This window comes from Ambystoma mexicanum, chromosome 4p (genome assembly GCF_040938575.1).
Source record: "Ambystoma mexicanum isolate Mex_15411 chromosome 4p, UKY_AmexF1_1, whole genome shotgun sequence".
NCBI classification, from domain to species: Eukaryota; Metazoa; Chordata; class Amphibia; order Caudata; family Ambystomatidae; genus Ambystoma; species Ambystoma mexicanum.
Genome location: NC_090927.1, coordinates 1,178,128,451 through 1,178,147,578, shown reverse-complemented (window position 1 = coordinate 1,178,147,578; position 19,128 = coordinate 1,178,128,451). Strand labels below are relative to the sequence as shown.

Below are 19,128 nucleotides of genomic sequence, written 5' to 3'. Positions count from 1 at the left end.
GGACATGGGGGAATTTGGGACTTGATAAAGAATGAGCAATTTAATGGGCTTTGCCATAGCACTATCCAAACAGGCCATCAGTGCTATGACCAGAGGATCAGATGTGCCTATGAATAACATTTGAAATAAATTCTATCTTTGTTAGTACATACTTTCCCACACCTGTTCCCACCCCACTGCCATCTCCGATACACACTTATTCTAAACAAATTGTATGTATCCTTGTTTTGCAATTCTGATCTGCTAAGATGTAATTAGTATTGTTATGAAATACATGTTTGATGGAATTGCTATCTAATAAGTGTGAAATGTAATGGTTCTTATACTGTAACTATATAACCAAGATGTCTGTAACCTACACTGTGATACCTCAGGGTTTGGGCCTATAACAAATGCAATAGATAGATAAAATAAACATACTAACATACTTTGTGACAGTTGGCACATAGGTGGGCAGGAACTAGTTGTGTGTATTTGGGATGGAGCAACAAATGAATACCTTTTGCTATGAATTCAGACCACCAGTTAGCTTTGATATCCAAATTCTTCTAAATCACAGAATTCTACCATAACCGTATCCCTGCAAATGCTAGAGATAAACCTTCCCTTGAAATTGTAATCCTACAAATGTACAGTTGGTTATATCGTCATTACATTGTATGATCTACTTCTCCCTTTGCAGCCAGACGGGCAAAAAATTAATGGCAAAATGTCGGATGCTTATCCAGGAGAATCAAGAACTTGGAAGACAACTGTCCCAGGGCCGTATTGCCCAACTTGAAGCCGAGTTGGCTTTGCAGAAGAAATATAGTGAAGAACTTAAAAGCAGCCAGGACGGTAAGGCTTTATTTCTGGTGCATTTTGACTTTTTCGTAGAATCTGAGCACTTGCAAACACTGAAAATGCAGTTGGCTTTATACTTCTGTTTTTATTGTGTATTCAAATGTTCTCCTTATTGTCCTAGTCCAAAGAAATCATAAGCCCTGCAAGTGAAACTATCTTACATGCAGCGCTTCAACAGTCTGGCATACCAAAGAAGGGTGTAGAATGTGGCCCGCCTTCACACCCTCAACACTCAACATAGGTCAAAGCTGGGATCCGAATAGCAAGATTGACGAGCCTTAAATATAACATTACTAGAATTTGTGGTCAAACTGGCAGGTTTCTAATATCAACCTTTTCTCAATTTGATGGTTAGGCTTGGGAATCTGTTTCAATTCATGTGCTTTGCATATTCTGCCATCTTAGTACAATTTGTTTACTTATAAAGTAAAAAAAAGCATCAACAGGGTGTGTGCCTACCATACCATTCTACATGTGCAGGTACCATGACGCTCTACATGTAGACAACATCAGATTGTTTTTTCCGCCACTTCTGTCATAGGCGTCAGAGTGGAAAAATTGATCAAGGCCAAGGATAGCTCGAAATCTGTTGGCTGGTCCCTTTTAACCAAAGTCTTCAACCGTTGGTAGAACCGGTGTACATTAGGACACATTTTCAGTACAGAATGGATCCCCTCTCCTGGCTCCACTTTCCAAAGTCTAGAAAATAACTCAAGTTTTCTCCTCAATGCAATACACATTTACCCTGGTGTGACACCAATAAGGTGTCCTCTGTCTCCCTTGTGATAACACCAAAAGTTGATTCCATGTTATGTGACTGTTTGAAGCTGAAAACTCTTAAATCACATAAGGTTCAATGTTGGACGGTTTATGTCATGGAGGTGGAGAAGGTTAGGGTCCACACAGCCTTTAGGTCCACTATCCCCTGAAGAGATTGACTAGTCCCGCCAGCAGAAGGGGACTGCTCAGATCCCAAAGAAGCCACTCTGGAGGGTGTCAGTCCCCACACCCCTAGAGTCTGACCCCTATCTCCACAGGGCCCAATTGAAACCAGGCATAGGAGTCTGCCCATGGCACCTTTAGGGCTACTTCCCATAACGCTCATAAGGCCATGCCAAAATGAGGCGACTCGGCCAAAGGAGGCCTCTCATTCCAGCAAAAGGATCCTCTTCTGCACCTACAAGATTTCAGCACTGGATCATGGTGTTAGGAAAGATTAATCTTTGGGCAACTTTACCTCCATATTCTATGTACCCCCAAACCTTTTTATTTTTTTATTTTTTGCCTATCCTGACTTTTTATGGGGAAGTGAAGCCTTCAACTTCACTCCCCTGGCCTTTTGCTCATTTTGTCATGAAGAAACTGATCAGTACTTCAGACTATCAGTACTGGGAAACTGTTTCCCTTTTGTGGTTTTACCTTTTAGGGCAACCTTTTAACAGTGCACACAGCATATTACAATACCGAGCAGTGGGGATACTTTTGTATCATCCTAGTATTTTACACTAGTCCTTTTTGGTTACTTTGTGCCTAAACACCAGCATCAGATATATTTTTACAATTTCTTGCATTCTTTTTAGTGTGCACATTCACGTTTACTGTATCTATTAAATGTTGCTAGTAACTTTTAAAATGGCTGTGCCACAAGATTTTTCGCTTTTCCTTTGGCCATATTGTTTGGGCTTCTTCCGGCCTTCTCAGGTCAGGAAATCCCATTATATGGTCATTAATTCGTCCGAGAAAGCGGCTGCTTTTACAGGCTAATGCTGGCCTACTGTGTGTGGATGCAGGGTGTGGGTGGGACTGTCTGGTGCCACTCCACATCTGGGGATCCTGAAAGTTTAGGAATGGGGCACGAGTGAAACCCACAGTGGTCTCTGATTGGACCTTTGCTGGCTGTTTGGATGGTGCAGATCCTTAACTTTGGTGAGCTTGGACTTGCTTCCATCCAGGATTTAGGATAAGAGGACTTCTCTAGCCATTTCTTCAGATCAGGGTTGGGGCCAAGTATCCTGTGTAGGCCGGGACTCCCGAGAAACAGGGAAGGAATCGAACTATTGTGGGACCCAATAGGAACAAGTTAAATAGATGCCCTCCAATGAGAAATATGAGATGGCCTTCCGCTGAGACTACATAGATCACGGATGTACATTCCAAACTTGCTGTTGGGGTTTGATCCGACTGTATGAGAGATAATGACAACTTTAGACGCAGGGAAATTGCGCGTTAATGGTTGTACAAGGTTAGGGGATCTCTACCCGGAAGGAAAGCTTCTGCCATTTGAACAATGGAGACAAGTGTATACCATGTCACAGGGATCATTCCTGGGCTATACTAGGTTGGTAAAAAGACTGGCAAGTTTGTGGGATGAGACCCCAGAGAAGCTGGAGCCTAACCCCTTACTGCAGTAGATGCTGGAATTGGGAGGGAGCAGAGGGTAATCGCATTGTGTTGGGGAGTTGCTGAACAGAAGCAGAGGCCTGAGTTGGGAATCAAAGTAAAATAGGAGAGTGACATGGGACATGAAATCGCGGATGACCAGTGGTCCTGCATCTGGGAACAAGTTGAAAGAGTATCCAGAAATGCGAGGTTTCGCTTGATTCAATATAACTTCTTACATAGAGTATACATGACTCCATCTAGGCTGCACGCAATTAACCCTAGACTGCACCCGATTAACCCACACTGCTGCCCAAGATGCGGGGTTTTGGCATATTATCTGGGACTGCTGTGTGATTAAAAGGTACTGGAGAGAGGTGATGGAAAAACTGAATTCCTGGACACACAGTACAAATGAGTGTAAACCGGAGATATATTTTATGGGGCTTGGTACCAGGCGGGAAACGTGCAAAAACAAGGAAGAAAATTGTATAATTCCTGCTAACACTGTCCAAGCGCAGGATAGCGATATCCTGGAAACAGTGCTGTCCTGGTCTGGAGATGCACAAAGATGGGGGATTGCAGAGATCTTGAGGGGTGTGGGGAGTGAGAGAATCAGGGGAAGATATGGGTGGGGGCTTGGACTGGGGGGACCAATGCTTAACAAATTGATGTCTACACCAGATTTACGCCCACTCTGAAAAGGGACTGCTCAGGAAGCACAAGATTTTCAGGGACTGTTTTGGTGGGATGAGGAATGAGAACTGTTTGTAGGATACGTTACTGGGGAAAAGTTGAGGGTTCTGATCCAGTGCGGGAGGCTTATTCTGACTGTACATAATGGCACAGTTGACTGTTAAGTAGCCGACTGAAGATACCCAGCCTCCTGTTCTACAAAGGCCCTCTGCAGTGCTTCTATCCTTGGACTGGTGGGATCAACCAGTCTCTGCGCATTCTCAATGATCCAGTCATCTTGAGCCTTCGTAAGTGTCCCTGGACCGGTGGACTGGCAGCGAAAGTGGGCTACCTGGGTAGAATTGCAGCTGTTCCGCGCTAGTCACCGGAACTTCAGTGGTTGCCAGCTCGTGCCACAAGTCGCCTTCCTGTCAAGATTCAGCTTCCAAGCATCTAGGGATCCTGCTCTGGAAGGTGTTCTTCAACCCTGTCCAAAAGATGCCTGCTGTCTCGCATGTGGGTAGCAGTTACTGGAACTCGTCTACTCCTGTCTGAAGTGTCCTGAAGAGGTCTGCATCAGTGCCTTCTGCATTTCTTCTTTGCAAAGGGTTGAACTCTGCTCCTGGGACTGACCCAGAATCGTTGCACCCACAGCTCCTGGGCATCTTCTACTAGAACCAACACAGGAAAACCCTCCGCAAGTGACCCCCAGTCGGCATACCTAGTCACCTGGCAAAATTCCATTCCATCGCTGTTGATCGTCGGATCTAAAAGCTTGAATCTGAAAGAGGGGAATAATAGCTTCCATACTTGTAACTTGTTGAATATCTTCTGGAACATTTTCACCACCACACAAACTCATCATACATTTGTCCCCTCTCCTAAGAGGCTTTGTGACTTTTGGGCAGAAGGCCCACTTCATCATAGGGTTTGGGCTTAAAGAGTTGGGGCATAATTCTTGTGCACTGGCTTCATTCTACGGCATCACTACTTACCTTCTTTCAGTTGTCTAAATTATTGTATGCATTTTGAAAAACCTAAAGGACACTTAATAATTGAATATTGTGTGTGTTCAATTTATTTTGACCACCGGCTTGTTTCATTATGTAGTGTTTTTTTTTTTTGTTGGGCCTATAATATAGTATTTTTGTACTTGCGTGTCTAAATTGAATTATTTAACGCTTCACTGTGTGGACTCATTATGGACCCCCCTGATCCCACTCACTTTCTTCTGTGACTAAGCCTTGGCCACTCTCCACCTTACCTTGATTGGGTTTGACTTACCTCAGAGTTCCCCTGTTAACTATAACTAGGATGGCCTCCTAAAATATGTCCAAGCCAGATTCTAGATATCCATTTTAACACATGGCACAAAGGGCTCAGCGTTGATGCCCCAACATGATGCCGAACGCCTTTCATCTTCATCCACGCATAGCACATAGAAACAGCAAAAGTGTAAACCTGACACCAATTTGGCAGAAGCGCTACCTAAATGGAGCGTGCGCATAGAACACGCACATAAACATAGTGCTGACTGTCAGGTTGCCAGAATAAAACTGATGCCTAAACCTTCGAAGCTTATATCGGATGTGCAAAGTAGTAAGGAGTTACAAGGTCCTCAAACCAGAAAGAGCTGAAAGAAACCTTCACTTCTACACTGGCCAAAACCAATCCTTCCCGTCATCCAACTTTGACACCCAGAAACGGCAGTATTTGCTTTAAAGCTGACTTCATATGTACCAGCAGAATAGTTTTTTCAATGACTCTTTGTGAACAAGAGTCAAAGGAATCTACACATGAAGAAGAACTTGAAGCGGGGGAGTGGAGGAGTTTCCTTGTACTCTTCTACAAGAAGTCCCATGACAGGCCATTATGACATATCATGGCTAAAGTGCAGTAATGCACATGGGGAGCCTCCTCCAACAAGTTAGTCTCACTTTTAGGTGCCCTCCCATACTTACCCATTTCGGGAACAATTACTTGGTTCACCCACGTATAGAAAGACATAACCAGCTACCAGTGGCTGATGGCTACCATTCAGCGAGGGTATTGCATAGAATTCAATGCCAAACCCTGCAATATCCCACCAACATGCCGGCAGCTCAAAACTGCTACAACTAATGGGTTAAGATCAGCCTTTTTAAAAAGGAAGGCCATGGAGGAGCTGCCCCAGCAAGAGCAAACACGGGCTTGGTCTATTTCCAAAACCATTAGACCAGTCTGAGATTTTGAGACCAGCAAACACATTTTATTTATATTTGTGTATTTGTTTATTAAGAACACCTTTCACAGCAGTAAAAACATGATAAAACAAATGAATAAACTACTGGGGGGACCAGTGGATATACCACCCTGTACACCCAGAGGGGTCAGCGTCGTGTGAAAGGAAGGGGCCAGAACTCTACTCCCAGAGGCTCCTCGGCCTCAGGTTCAAAATGACCCGAAGATTCGGTCCCCTCCAATGCTTTCCCAGTCGGGGCCGGTTAACATTGTTCCTTCAGGCATGGGAGGGGATAACAGACCAGTGGGTGTTAAAGACCGTGGCCCATGGGTACTGTATAGAGTTCAACCGGTCCCCAACGTTCAGACCTCCACTAGCAAGAAGACTGACACGTGACCATCTGCCTATCCTCCTTCAGGAAGTCGAAACTCTGTAAGAAAAAGGAACCATAGAGGTTTTACATCTGTCACAGGTAAAGGAAGGTATTTATTCAGTGTACTTCCTTGTACCCAAAAAGGATCTAACCATGCGCCCTGTATTAGAGCTGCGCCCAGCGAACAAATTTGTAAAGTCGCAAAAGTTCTGCATTGTCACTCGGCAGGAAGTAATTACCCTGCCCTCACAGGGGGATTACATGGCAAAACTGGACATGAAAGATGCATACTTTTTTTTCAATCTTGCCGTCGCACAGAAAATACCTCAGATTTATGATACAAGACAAGCACTATCAGTTCAAGGTACTACCCTTCGGCATATCATCCGCACCAAGGGTATTTCAAAGGTACTAGCGGTGGCAGTAGCACACCTGCGCAGGCAATCCATCCCGGTCTATCCTTACCTCGACGACTGGCTCATAACGGGGGACTCTTACGAAACCTGTCTGTCAAATACCCAAAGAACGATAGATCTTTTATTCAGGCTGGAATTCTTGGTCAACGAGAAAAAATCCAGCTTAGACCCCAGTCAGGTCAAGCAGTTCCTAGAGGCTCTAATTCGAACAAAGGACGGCCTCGTCTTCCCCTCCAACGAGAGGGTCCAAAACATGCTGTTTCAAATCCCTCAATATGTAGCCAGTCGAGAGGTGATGGTACGCAAGGCTATGCGACTGTTAGGAATGATGGCGTCATGTATTTACTTGGGTCATCATGCACGCTTGCGCATGAGTCCAATACAGTAGTGGCTCAACAGCCAGTGGTGTCAGGCCAATGGGACGATCTAGTGGTCGTTTCGCCAGCCCTCGTTCTCTCGCTGCGGTCTTGATCGAGGGACAACCTCTTGAAGGGGAAATCCTTCACCACCTCTGCAGTGGAGGCCACTCTTAACTACAGACGCTTCTCTCACAGGGTGGGGAGCTCACCTGCTTCAACAGACAGCGCACAGTTTGGTCATCAGACATAGCATCCAACCACATAAACCTGTTGGAACTATTAGCAGTATTCAAAGCACTGAAAGCTTTCCAGACACAACTGCAAGGAAAGACAGTCCTGATCCTCACAGCACCACGGCCATGTATTATCTAAACAAGCAGTGGAGCACTCATTCTCTAGGGCTATCCAAACTGTCCCAGAACATTTGGAAGTGGGCTCTCAAACAATGTTCCTTTTGTCACAACATGTTCCAGGGGAACTCAATCTTCTGGCAGACGTACTCAGCAGAGATTTCCCACTACCAATTGGAGTACGAATGGCGATTACACAAAGACATTGTCTGCAATGTTTTCGCAGAATGGGGCTTCCCAGAAATCAACCTGTAAGCATCTCTGGAGAACGCTGGATAACGTGGTCATGGAAATTTGTTTAGGCGTCACACCCACCCCCCCCCCCCCCCCCCCGACTCCCCTACTCAACAAGATGCACCAGGAACCAGTCATAATGATACTGGTGGCCCCCATGTGGGCCCAGCTAACCCTCGTTCGTGCATCTGATGGAGATGTCTCTATCTCCTCAAGTGAAACTGCCTTGCCCGTACACATGTTGCAAGACAAAGGGGAGACTCTTCACCCATGCCCGCAGACATTGAACTTAGCGGCCTGACTTCTGAAGTCAGAGTTTGGGCACCTGCATCTCCCTCAAAGATGCATGGACATACTCAAGGAGGTAAGAAAACCTAACACTCGGAAACGGTTTGTCATCTGGTGCAACTCGAAGAGCAACCCTATTAACTGCTCTCCCACACATTTATTTGTACTTAACTCATTTACTTGACTCAGGCCTGGTCTTTAACTCTCTAAGGGTTCACTTAGCTGCGCTTTCAGCCTACACTACATCACAACAGAAAGTGTTGTGGTGGAAAATACCAGTTATTAAGGCTTTCATGGAGGGAGTGAAAAGAATTCACCCTCCCATTTCTAACCCAGCTCCCGGATGGGACCTAAACGTGGTATTGACTAGACTTATGGGGCCTCCTTTCGAGCCCATGCATAGAGCGAGTTTTAAAGATCTCACCTATAAGACTGCCTTTTTAATAGCTATTACCTCCATTAGGAGAGTAAGTGAACTACAAGCGCTCTCAGTCCTAGACCCCATTGTAACAGTTCAGAGATAAGGTGGTTCTACGCACTCGCCCTAGGTTTGCTCCTAAATTCATTTCTAAGTTCCATGTGAACCAATCCATAGAACTACCAACGTTCTTTCAAAACCCTTCAAGCATGGGAGAAAGAAGCCTGCACACACTTGATGTACGCAGAACAGTCCTGTTTTACATGGAAAGAACTCAAACACTAAGAAAAACGAATCTGTTTTTCGTTTCATTGGCAGCAGGAAGAAAAGGAGATGCGGTCTCCAAATCCACTATCTCTAGGTGGATTGTCAAATGCATCACACTCTGCTACACTCTTGCCAAGAGAGAACTGCCCTTCAATCCTAGAGCACATTCTACTCGAGGCACAGAGGCTTCCATAGCATGCATTACAAATGGTCTCAAGGGGAACATTTGCAAAGTGGCAACCTGGAGTTCTGTACACACCTTTACATAACACTATTGCCTAGACACTCATTCTAGGTCTGATTCCCAGGTGGGACAGGCAGTACTCAGACATCTTTTCACTACTGTTCCTTCTCACAACCCCCCTCCAACTCCGGTACTGCTCGCTAGTCTATGCATGGCATGTGATTCTAAGCAGATTCACAAACATCAGAAGATATGCATTACTTACCGTAAAAGCATTTATGATGGTTATATCTGCTTAGATTCACATGCGCCCACCCTTCCTACCCGTTCGGATGGAAGGAACATAGACGTCTGACCATTTTCTCTTTTCTGTACTCACTCACGATAGTCAGAAGTCTCCCTCACGCGTGAGGGATCTTGTGTACATTACACATCACGTAGGGATAGTGTTACAGGCACGCCCATGTCGACGTCCCCTTTCGATTCTCGAAAGACAAGATGCAATACTCCGCGGTTACCACTGGATGTCAGACCATATGCACAGCATGTGAATCTAAGCAGATACAAGCATCAGAAATGCTTTTATGGTAAATAATGCATATCTTATCCATCATTTAGCATGGCCACACTCTGGAGTTCATTGGGCCTCTCGCCTGCATCCCTCCTGTTCCAAAGGTGGAAAAACACATACTGTTGTTCCTGCAGAAGGGGCAATCCCCTCTCGCAAAGGAAGCGATCGATATCGCCCCAGTTATTATGCAAGGCAACGAAGTGTACAGAAGAAATTGGGAGGTTGGAGTCCTATACTTGACCTGCGCAAGCTCAACCAATTCTTTAGGTCTCAAACCTTTCGGATGGTGACGCTCCAGCCTATCTTAGGCCAGCTGCAAGAAGGGGATTTCCTATCCCCTCAAGAACTTGAGGAAGCCTACTTCCATATCCCAATTCATGGGCAACAGTTGGTTTCTTCACTTCAAAGTTGCAGGAAATCACTACCAGTTCAAGGCATTGCCCTTTGCCTAAAATCAACACCATTGGTGTTCACCAAATGTCTTGCTCCAGTCGCAGCCCACCTCTGCCGTTCAGGGATTTACGTCTACCCGTATCTGGACTGGTTGGTGTGGGCCCCATGGCTTCCACTAGCGACACAGCATATAAAAGATGATCCACTGTTTGTTTTCACTAGGTTTCTCAGTGAAGTTTGCAAAGACTTGCTTAAATCCATCTCAGAACATGCTGTTCTTAGGGTTACATCTAAACATGCTCTCATGTGACGCCACGCCTTCCTAGGAGAGGGCGAGGTCCTTTCTGACAAGTCCTTCAGCTGTCACACCTATCAGGTTGCTTCAGTCTGCTCTCTCAAGTCCCTCTTGGGAATGATGTCCTCATTGATCCCACACTGCTGACTCCAAGTGAGACTTCTTCTGGAGTTCCTGGGCAGCAGATTTCGGGATCCTGGCAAGACAAACTTCATCTAACACGTCCCTTTCTTGATGCTATCCAATGATGGAGACTTTGTATCCATCTCACACAAGTTGTGCCCTTTCCCCTCCCATATCAGATCACGGTCACTACAGATGGGAGCTCACATGTGCCGATTCCATGCCAGAAGCATCTGGTTTAGACACTCCACATCCATGTGTTTGAGCTGGGGGCGGTGCTCTGGGCCTTGAAGTCCTGCAAGCCTCAACTGCAAAACCGAGTGATTGGTTTCTGTCTTCAGACAAAACCCACCACCACCACGTTCCATATTCGCAAGCAAGGGGGCACCCGCTCACTGATTCTGTCAGCAGAAGTCCAGGCGTTGCAGGCACTGGCGTACAACATGTTTCTGATTCCCTTTCATATACCATGGATCCACAACACAATAGCAGATTCTCTCAGCAGGGAACTCGGATCCTGCCACAAGTCAGGGCTTCTGCAAGACCAGGTTCCTTGCATCTTCTCCAGGTGGGGGTATCCAGAAGTCAATCTCTTTGTGACGGCGACGAACAAGAAATGCGCAACGTTTGCAAGCTAGTTTCTCAGAATGAGAGTCCGGGAGATGCGTTCTCGTTTCCGTATGAAGGAATGTTCGTCTACGCTTTTCCCAGATCCTGCTCTTGCATAGAGTGCTCAGTGCGCTCAAACAGCGCTGCAGGATGATCCTGGTAACCCAACCCAGACCTGGCAGTGACAAATTTGGTATTCGGACCTCCTCCAGTTCTGTGGCTACTCCCATCAGGTTGCCCCCCATCTCCGACCTACTCTCCAGAGATGGCATGTCCGAGTTGCACTAAGATCTGTGATACCTCAACTTGAAGGTCTGGTTCGTGCAGCCCTAGAGTTTGGAAACATACCGCTGCCTCCGGACTGCAGGGGCATCTTAGCCATTGCCCGGGCACCATCACACAGTCTTGCTACAAGAGCAAGTAGAACTACTTTGCCATCTGGTGCGATATTCAACGTCTCACTCTGCTTCATTTACAGACACCGGAAGTCATACTGTACATCCTGTCTTTAGCCAATGTTGGCTTAGCACACTCTTCCATCAAAGTGGACTTGGCAGCTATTTCCCGCTATGCACATTCCCCAGGTATGCCTTCTTTATGGTCTCACACTGCTCAAGGACTGTTTCTCTACTTCCCTCCTCTCTCCGCTCCAGTTCCAACCTTTGTACCTTAACGTAGCCCTCTTCAAGTTGATGGGTTCTCCTTTCCAGTCTCTGCACAAAGCCTCTTTGACGTTTTTCTTCTGGAAGACCTCCCGTCCTAATTGCTATTACTTCTACCAGATGGGTAGGAAAACTAGAAGCTCTCTCCTGTAAGGTTTCCTACTTGATTTCTGTCCAAGGTGGTCCTTCGCCAGAACTCTTCCTTCATGCTGAAGGTCCCAGTCTTCATTCTACCTTAATGTACCGTTCGTTTTACTGGTGCTCTCCCTCATCTCCTGCTGAAGGTTCCCTGAATTCTCTGCATGTAGCCGAAGCCCTCAAATTCTATGTGGATCGCACTACAGACTTCTACAAATCATCACAATTGGCTTTCGTACCTTCCGGTAATGACAGCGCCCTTTCAAAGTCTTCTATTGCAAGGTGGTTATCGGCATACATTTCACAATGTCATTGAATGGCTAACAGGCCTCTTCCCGGCAGGCCAAGAGCACACTCGACAAGATCTCTGGTTTCTTCTACAGCAGTCCTGTCCCTTGTTCCCCTGCTGGACATTTGCAGGGCGACCACGTGGAGGTTTGTCCATACCTTCACAAAGTTCTACTGCATTGATGGGGATTTCAAGGAGGAGTCGCAAGTCAGCCAGGCAGTGCTTTGCAACCTGTTTGCATGAGGCGCGTGTTCCTGAGGTGTGTTGAGCTATGCCTCGGCCCATTTTGGTTGTATGGATATTGTTTTGTAATCCTATTCAAACAGCATGTGAATCTATGAACGATCCAATGCTGGAGAACAAATGCATTACTTATCTGTAACTCCTGTGCTCCAGCATTGTTAACTTTCATAGACTTGCATGCAACCCTCCCACCATCCCCGCTTATAGCTCTTCTTGGCTCGTTTTTGCCACATTACGACCGCTTGTCAAATCTGATGATACCCTCCAGGGGATTGGAGCTACAGGAGGCCAATCTAATGGGGTGTGGGCAGGATCACCATCTGCATTTTCTCTCTGCACTCCGCCCATATTTCTTCTAACACTTTTCACTTGTATTCTCTTGATGCACATGCATGCGTTAACTCTTTCCCTGTCACTCATTGTCCAAGCCATCTCTTGCAGCCTCCTCCTTGCAGGTCTCCTTGCCATTTGCTCTTTTTTCACTGCTCTCTTCCCACTGTGCCCTTCTAGTCTCACCATGGCAGTCGTTTTCTCCCTGCTGTGCTCACTACTCTTCTGTTCTCTCCCTAGTACTCAATTATTCTCAAACACGTTCACTGATCCTCTCCTCCTTATACATTCATCTGCATAGCCTCACACTAATTTCTACATCCATTCCATCCTAAAATGCTTATCTAATCATTCATCAATCGTCACACTGTCATATGCTTACACGAGAGTAACAAGATGCTCAAAATAAAATACTAGACAAGCCCCTAACATAAAAGTAAAAAAACTTTTGAAAGTGACTGCCAGGACTAGACCTGAGGGATGAGTTGGGGGTATGGAAGTATTCCATGCATTTCTCCTGCACATAAAACTGTAGATATACAGGTGACTCACAATTTTTTGTTGCTTTTGATTGATATTGCAGGCCTGTCTTTGAAACGTTTTGCCCTGCTGTCTCTGTAGCACAATTGGGTCATTTTGTGGCCGTTAAATGCAACCTTAGTGGGTTGAGCCAATCAGGGATGGTCACTTTAAGTGTAACAATCACAAATTAAAACATTTATTTGGTGTATCAATCTATACTTGCCATGCCATTTCCTCCATACTGTATGGACGTCCCTCCTAGGGACGGGAGACGGACCCTTTTTCACCAGAAAAAATCTTCTTCCCATTTGAATTTAGAGGCGTGCAGGGGTGTGGCCCTGGGAACATGCGCTCCCCTTACTCTGCCCACCAGCACCATGCCTCAGTCCGGGTCGACGGGAACGGACCGCTTTCACCAGCGCTCCTGCTTTTGGCTTTGGCCTTGTAATTCCACGCGCTCTTCCCTGCATACTGTCTTTTTTTTGGTCTTTTCATCTAATCTTTAACAGGTACTCGGTCCTCTGGCGCCACGCTCCTCCCCGGTGCATGTCGACATCCTTGGGCTTCAGCAGGTGTCCAGCCTGCGAAGGGGTCTTCCCTACGTCCAACCCCCAAGCTCTGTGCCTCTGCTGCCTTGGCCCCGACCACGGCTCGGAGGGCTGCTGCGTGCAACGCGCTCACACCTCGAGCTCTGAAGAACAGGTTAGCAAGGTGAAGGGACCTCTTCGAGAAGTCGCCTCCAGAGGACTTCAAGAACTTCAAGCACAGATCAAGGTCCAAGGCAGGGCCTCTTTTCCATCGCACCGCGCAAGGGCGATTCCTTCCCTACGAAACGTCAGAGCGGGAGGGACCGTTCTGGTCCTCATACCAGCGCTGGTACCGAGGCTCACCCAGCTATATCTTTCCGGAGACAGCGCTGAGGGGCCGCAAGGATCTTTTACCGGGTGTCCACCTGAGGGGATAGTACCGGACAAATGTCTGAGGGGGCGCCTGTACGCAGCACTACCAGTGGTTCAGCCAAGGGCTTTACACCTACCAGGTCTGGTCCTGAGGTGTAGGGTAGGCTTCACACTCCACCGCCAAGAGTCCGGGAGGAGGCCGGTCTGAGCCAGGCACCACGACGCATGCACGTGCCATGCAGTTCGACAAGATGGCCACCGCACCAGACAAGTGGGCCGCTCGTCAGACACCAAGCCATTTTGGGGAGCAGGTAGGAGATGGTGTCCAGGTGGGACTGGTGTCAACCAGGTATGTGGCCTACAGCTTATCCTTTTTATCTCAAGGCAGATACCACCTGCCACCCCAACAGCCTGCGCAGACAGGTTTTTTTGAGAATTTCCTCATGCTGATGAGGTCCCCTCAAATTAGCTGCATCCTTTGGGATGTTATCGGGGACATGCTAACGCCAGTCCCGCCGCCAGCACCCATGGCTGTGGACTCAATCCTGAGAAAAAGGTTGATATTTTTGGATCTTAGAGAACAGGAGCTATGTTTTTTTGTAATGGCTTCTACTAGCCAAGTTGGCATATGACCTGTAATACATTTGTGTGTGATGAGTAACATCCTGAAATGTACTCTTGCTTGAACGGGAAGGCAATGCAAGCTCTGTCATGCTTCAGACACATTATCCTTACAACTCAAGCCTTTCACAACCCTCACTGTGCCATTCTGAATGACCTTGTGGCGATGAAAATCCGCTTGCGTAATGCCGATTAGGAGGCTGCAGCAATAGTCAATTTTGGATCCAATGATCTCTCTGGCTAAGGTTTCTGTATTTTTTTCTGCTATCAGTGGGCGAAGATGTCGTAGTAACTGGATATAGTAAGAGGAGTTAGGAACTGGGCTGTGCAGTAGAGCTTTCATATTCCGATTCTTGTCCAAAATGATACCTAGTGTCTTCACTTTACTCTTCACCTCAATGTTACAGTTGTTGTTGTTGTTGAACATCGGTCCTAATTTTGCGAGTTTGTCAATGCCAACGATCATGAGCTCTGTTTTCTTGCTGTTCATCGCAAGGCCATTCAGGACCATCCAAGTATGGATCACATGATGAGCTTTATTGATTTTTTTCTTCAATACCATGTGACCCTGAGATTTGGATGAAACGTGTCGTCTGCGTAGTTGACAAATGTGATCCCCACTTGTTCTAACATATGGAGAAATGGCACCATGAAAATGTTGTAGAGACATGGTGATACACAAGCTCCCTGGGGAACCCGAGCATAGTGGGAGAGAAAGATGATGACCTTCCACTCTCACAATTGGCGCATGAAGTTCGCGGACCCCTGGATATTATCAGTAGTGTCCATGGGGTACCAGCTACCGCTACATCACTCTCCTCCACTCCCACAGATTGGGACACCAACTCTGTTGGCGGAAATTTGATCGCTCGTAGAGAGCAAGGCAGTGGAAGAAGTCCCAGCCTCCATGCAGGGTCTGGGCTTCTATTCCAGGATTTTCGCCATACACAAGAAGAACCAGGCGGGCCTGAGGGTTGTGTTGGACCTTTCCACCCTGAACCGTTCCCTCAGACTTCAAAAGTTCAAGATGGTTACCCCAGCGCTTATTGCGGAGACACTGTGCAGGGTCGACTGGATGTGCTCCCTGGATCTGAAGGACGCTTATTTACACGTCCCGATTAAGCAGCCCCATCGGTCCTTCCTCCGGTTCAGGATCATGGGCTTCCATTTCCAATACAAGGTGCTACCCTTTATCATTCAGGGTGTTAGGAGCAATGCCACGAGGAGCCAGTACAAAAGCAAGTGGACTAGGTTTTGCCACTGGGCTGAGTCCAAGGAAGTAGATACTCTCACTTGACGATGTGCTATCTTTCTCTGCACACCTAGCACACTCTTGGGTGCTAATACACATATTGCACCTATCTGGCGGCCATCGGAGCCTACCGGAATTCGGAGGAGATTTTCTCGTCCGTCAAACCGGTGGTTAAGACATTTGACGGGACTCACTAGGTTCTACCCGCCCATCAAGAAGCTACACCCCGTGTGGGACCTCAAAGTGTTGGGTGCCTTGGCGCATAAACCTTTTGAGCCCAGGGCGTCCGTGGACATCAGGCTGGTCACCATGAAGACAGCCCTATTGGTGGGTCTTGCATCTGCACGTCGTGTCAGCGAGATCCAAACTGTAGTGGCTTCGGAGCCATACACTAACTTTCACAGGGACAACGCATCCCACGTTCCTTTCTAAGGTAGTCTCAGCATTTCTCCTAAATGCGGAGATGGTACTCCCTACTTTCTTCGCAGACCCAAAGGACGATCGTCAGAGCGTTGTGCACTTTTTAGATGTTAGAGCGCTAAAGTTCTATCTGGTTAGGACCAAAAGCTTGCGCAAATCTGAGGCTCTATTTATCACTTTCGGCGGGTCAGGGCCTGGTTATCAGGCTTCCAAGGACTCCATAGCAAAATGGATGGATGGTGGCAACCGTTAAGGAATCCTATGAGGGGCAGCACAAGCTGCTTCAGGATACATGCATGCCCATGCTATCAGAGCCAAGGCCACAGCGGTCGCATTCCAGAGACTCGTTCCGTGGCAGGTCATTAGCAGGGCAGCAACTTGGGCCACTCCCTCTGCCTTTTGCAAGCACTACTGTTTGGATGCCGGCTTCAGATCAGATGCGACATTCTGGCAGGCAGTATTAAGGAACTTGTTTACTTACAGAGGGTCACCTCTCCACGCTTGGGCTACATTCATTTGTAATCGCCCATACAGTATGGAGGAAAGGGGGCGTGACGTAAGAGTAATTAGAAGTTGCTCACCGTAGTGACTAACATACTCTTAGTCCCCTTTCCTCCATATGTCCCGCCATACCCACACTCCCCCACCCACCCACCCAGCCCTAATAAAACTAGTGTCACCAGACAATGTTAATATTGTCGACGCGACTATGGGGACTGAGGAGTGGCGCCGGTGGGCGGAGTCAGGGGAGCGCATGCTCCTGGGGCCGCACCCCCATGTGCCTCTAAATTTAAAGGGGAAGAAGATTTTTCTGGTGAAAAAGGTTCCATCGCCCATCCCTAGGAGGGGGGACGCCCATACAGTATGGAGGAAAGAGGACTATGGTCTAAGTTTGTTAGTCACTACAGTGAGTAACCTATAATATTTTGAACCAAAGTTTGTAAAATGAGCATTGCAGATCCTATTCCCAAACCGGGGACAAGGTTTCCAAATGAAGACATTTGGTGCGGCATGAACTTGTTTATGTAAAATATTGAATCAAGATTGAAAAAAATGTAAAAACATTTGGGACAAGGAGAACAGAGCATCCAAATGCTGGGACAGTCCTGGCAAAACCAGGATGTCTGGCAACTGTGTATACATTTTTCCATCCATCTACGAATGGTTTCCTTTTCTGGGGCACTACCCCCACAAAATTCCTACCCATCCGTCACCCTGCCCCCTCAATTTCCAGGTTCATTTCCCCCTCCCCCTGACTCACTACTTCTCACTTACCGCTCTTCCTCTGCCTCCTTTCTCTTCCTTGCATTGCGCAATAGACATTTCACATGTTACATGTCGAACGTCCGTTCCACATATATTTGAGCTAGTAGATAACACTGTTCATCCCTTGTTATGGCATTTTGATCCTGGGATAACATGTGCATACCGGTTATCGAGTGGAATCCCTTTTCTCCCCCTCCTTTTTACCATTTGGTGGCAGGCATTCTGCCACCAGATAGTTATTCTGATGATGGCTTTAGCAGGAAGAAAACATTCAGGTTGCAAGCTTAGTCACTCGCCACCTCATTTCTGTGCATACATACAGCACGCCATTTCTTACTCGCCAAGAGACAAATAGCACAAGCCAATGTGGTGAATGCAAATTTGGCACTTTGGCTTTAGGGGGAATGGTACTACTTAATGCCTGTTACTGTATCAGTGTAGTGTATTTTCTGTAATATTAGACTTAACTGTGCATCTCCTCCTATGAGTGAAAGCCTGACCTCTCTGCTACATTATCTATTTGAGTGTTTTGGTCTAACTTGGTGGACACAGTTTTTCTCATTAGGATAGATCTCTTCACACCAGTCACTAGGGAGCTGTGGAAAAATCTGCCAAATCAAATTACTATAGCAATAGTAAAACAGTTGTCAAAAGAGAAAGTATGTTTATACCCCAAGAAGGTAAAATACGCTTCTCAAGTGTGCAGTGCCAAATAATGTGTGCAGGACCAGAGAAGTGACACTGGATAAGTAGAAAGTACAGGAAATGATAAACCTGCCTAACAGCGATGCAAACTTGCAATGGTGACAGCAGTTGCATCTGGAGAAAGGCTTGTTGAACCAGTTAGAAATATATATTGGTGAATGAACCCACACTGGCCAAGGTAGGTTGAAGACTGATTTGTGTAATGTTAAAGCCTTATACACTGAGGGAGGCGTTGACATCGCAAGAGAATGACCTGAGGGACCATAAGTTGGGGAAGGGTCATTATCCTAAGCGATAATGAAGCCTCCCAAGGTCTGCAAGGCTATTGGCACATTTTGGTACTAGCAAATCATGTTTTGGAGTTTTGGTGCTGGAGTAAAAATTTCATAATGAAACAATTCGACAAAATCAGTAAATTAAATGTGTTTTTATTTGGTTGCATTTAAATAATATTGTGGTCTTCATAAGGTAAGCATTTCAATGGCAAACTTGTTTAAACTGGAGGAGGCTTTAAAATGAGCATGCATTAGAGTTAATGTGAAAGTACACTTTCTCTAAGAAAGTGAAAGTATATTCCTAGGTTTTAGCTTTGTCTTGGGAATGTTAAATGATGATGATGTTATTTATATAGCGCTTTCGCCAAAGCGCTGTACATAGTTTAGATACAGCATCACCCAACCAAAGGTGGTTCTCATTTATCGACATCAGAAGGATGAAAGGCTGAGTTGGCCTTGTCGGGATTTGAACCTGCGACCTGCAGATCGCACACAGATGTCAACCCAC

At 46.5% G+C, this 19,128-nt stretch overlaps 1 protein-coding gene across 2 annotated transcripts in view; it reads left to right on the top strand.

The window, feature by feature from the left end:
* Nucleotides 1-19,128, top strand: part of WTAP (WT1 associated protein) — a 595,396-nt gene that overhangs the window by 515,860 nt on the left and 60,408 nt on the right. For both annotated transcript variants that reach the window (XM_069606821.1, XM_069606823.1), the window contains one exon: nucleotides 683-837. In XM_069606821.1, coding sequence (XP_069462922.1) covers nucleotides 683-837 — 155 coding nt within the window. The remainder of the gene's footprint in view (nucleotides 1-682; nucleotides 838-19,128) is intronic.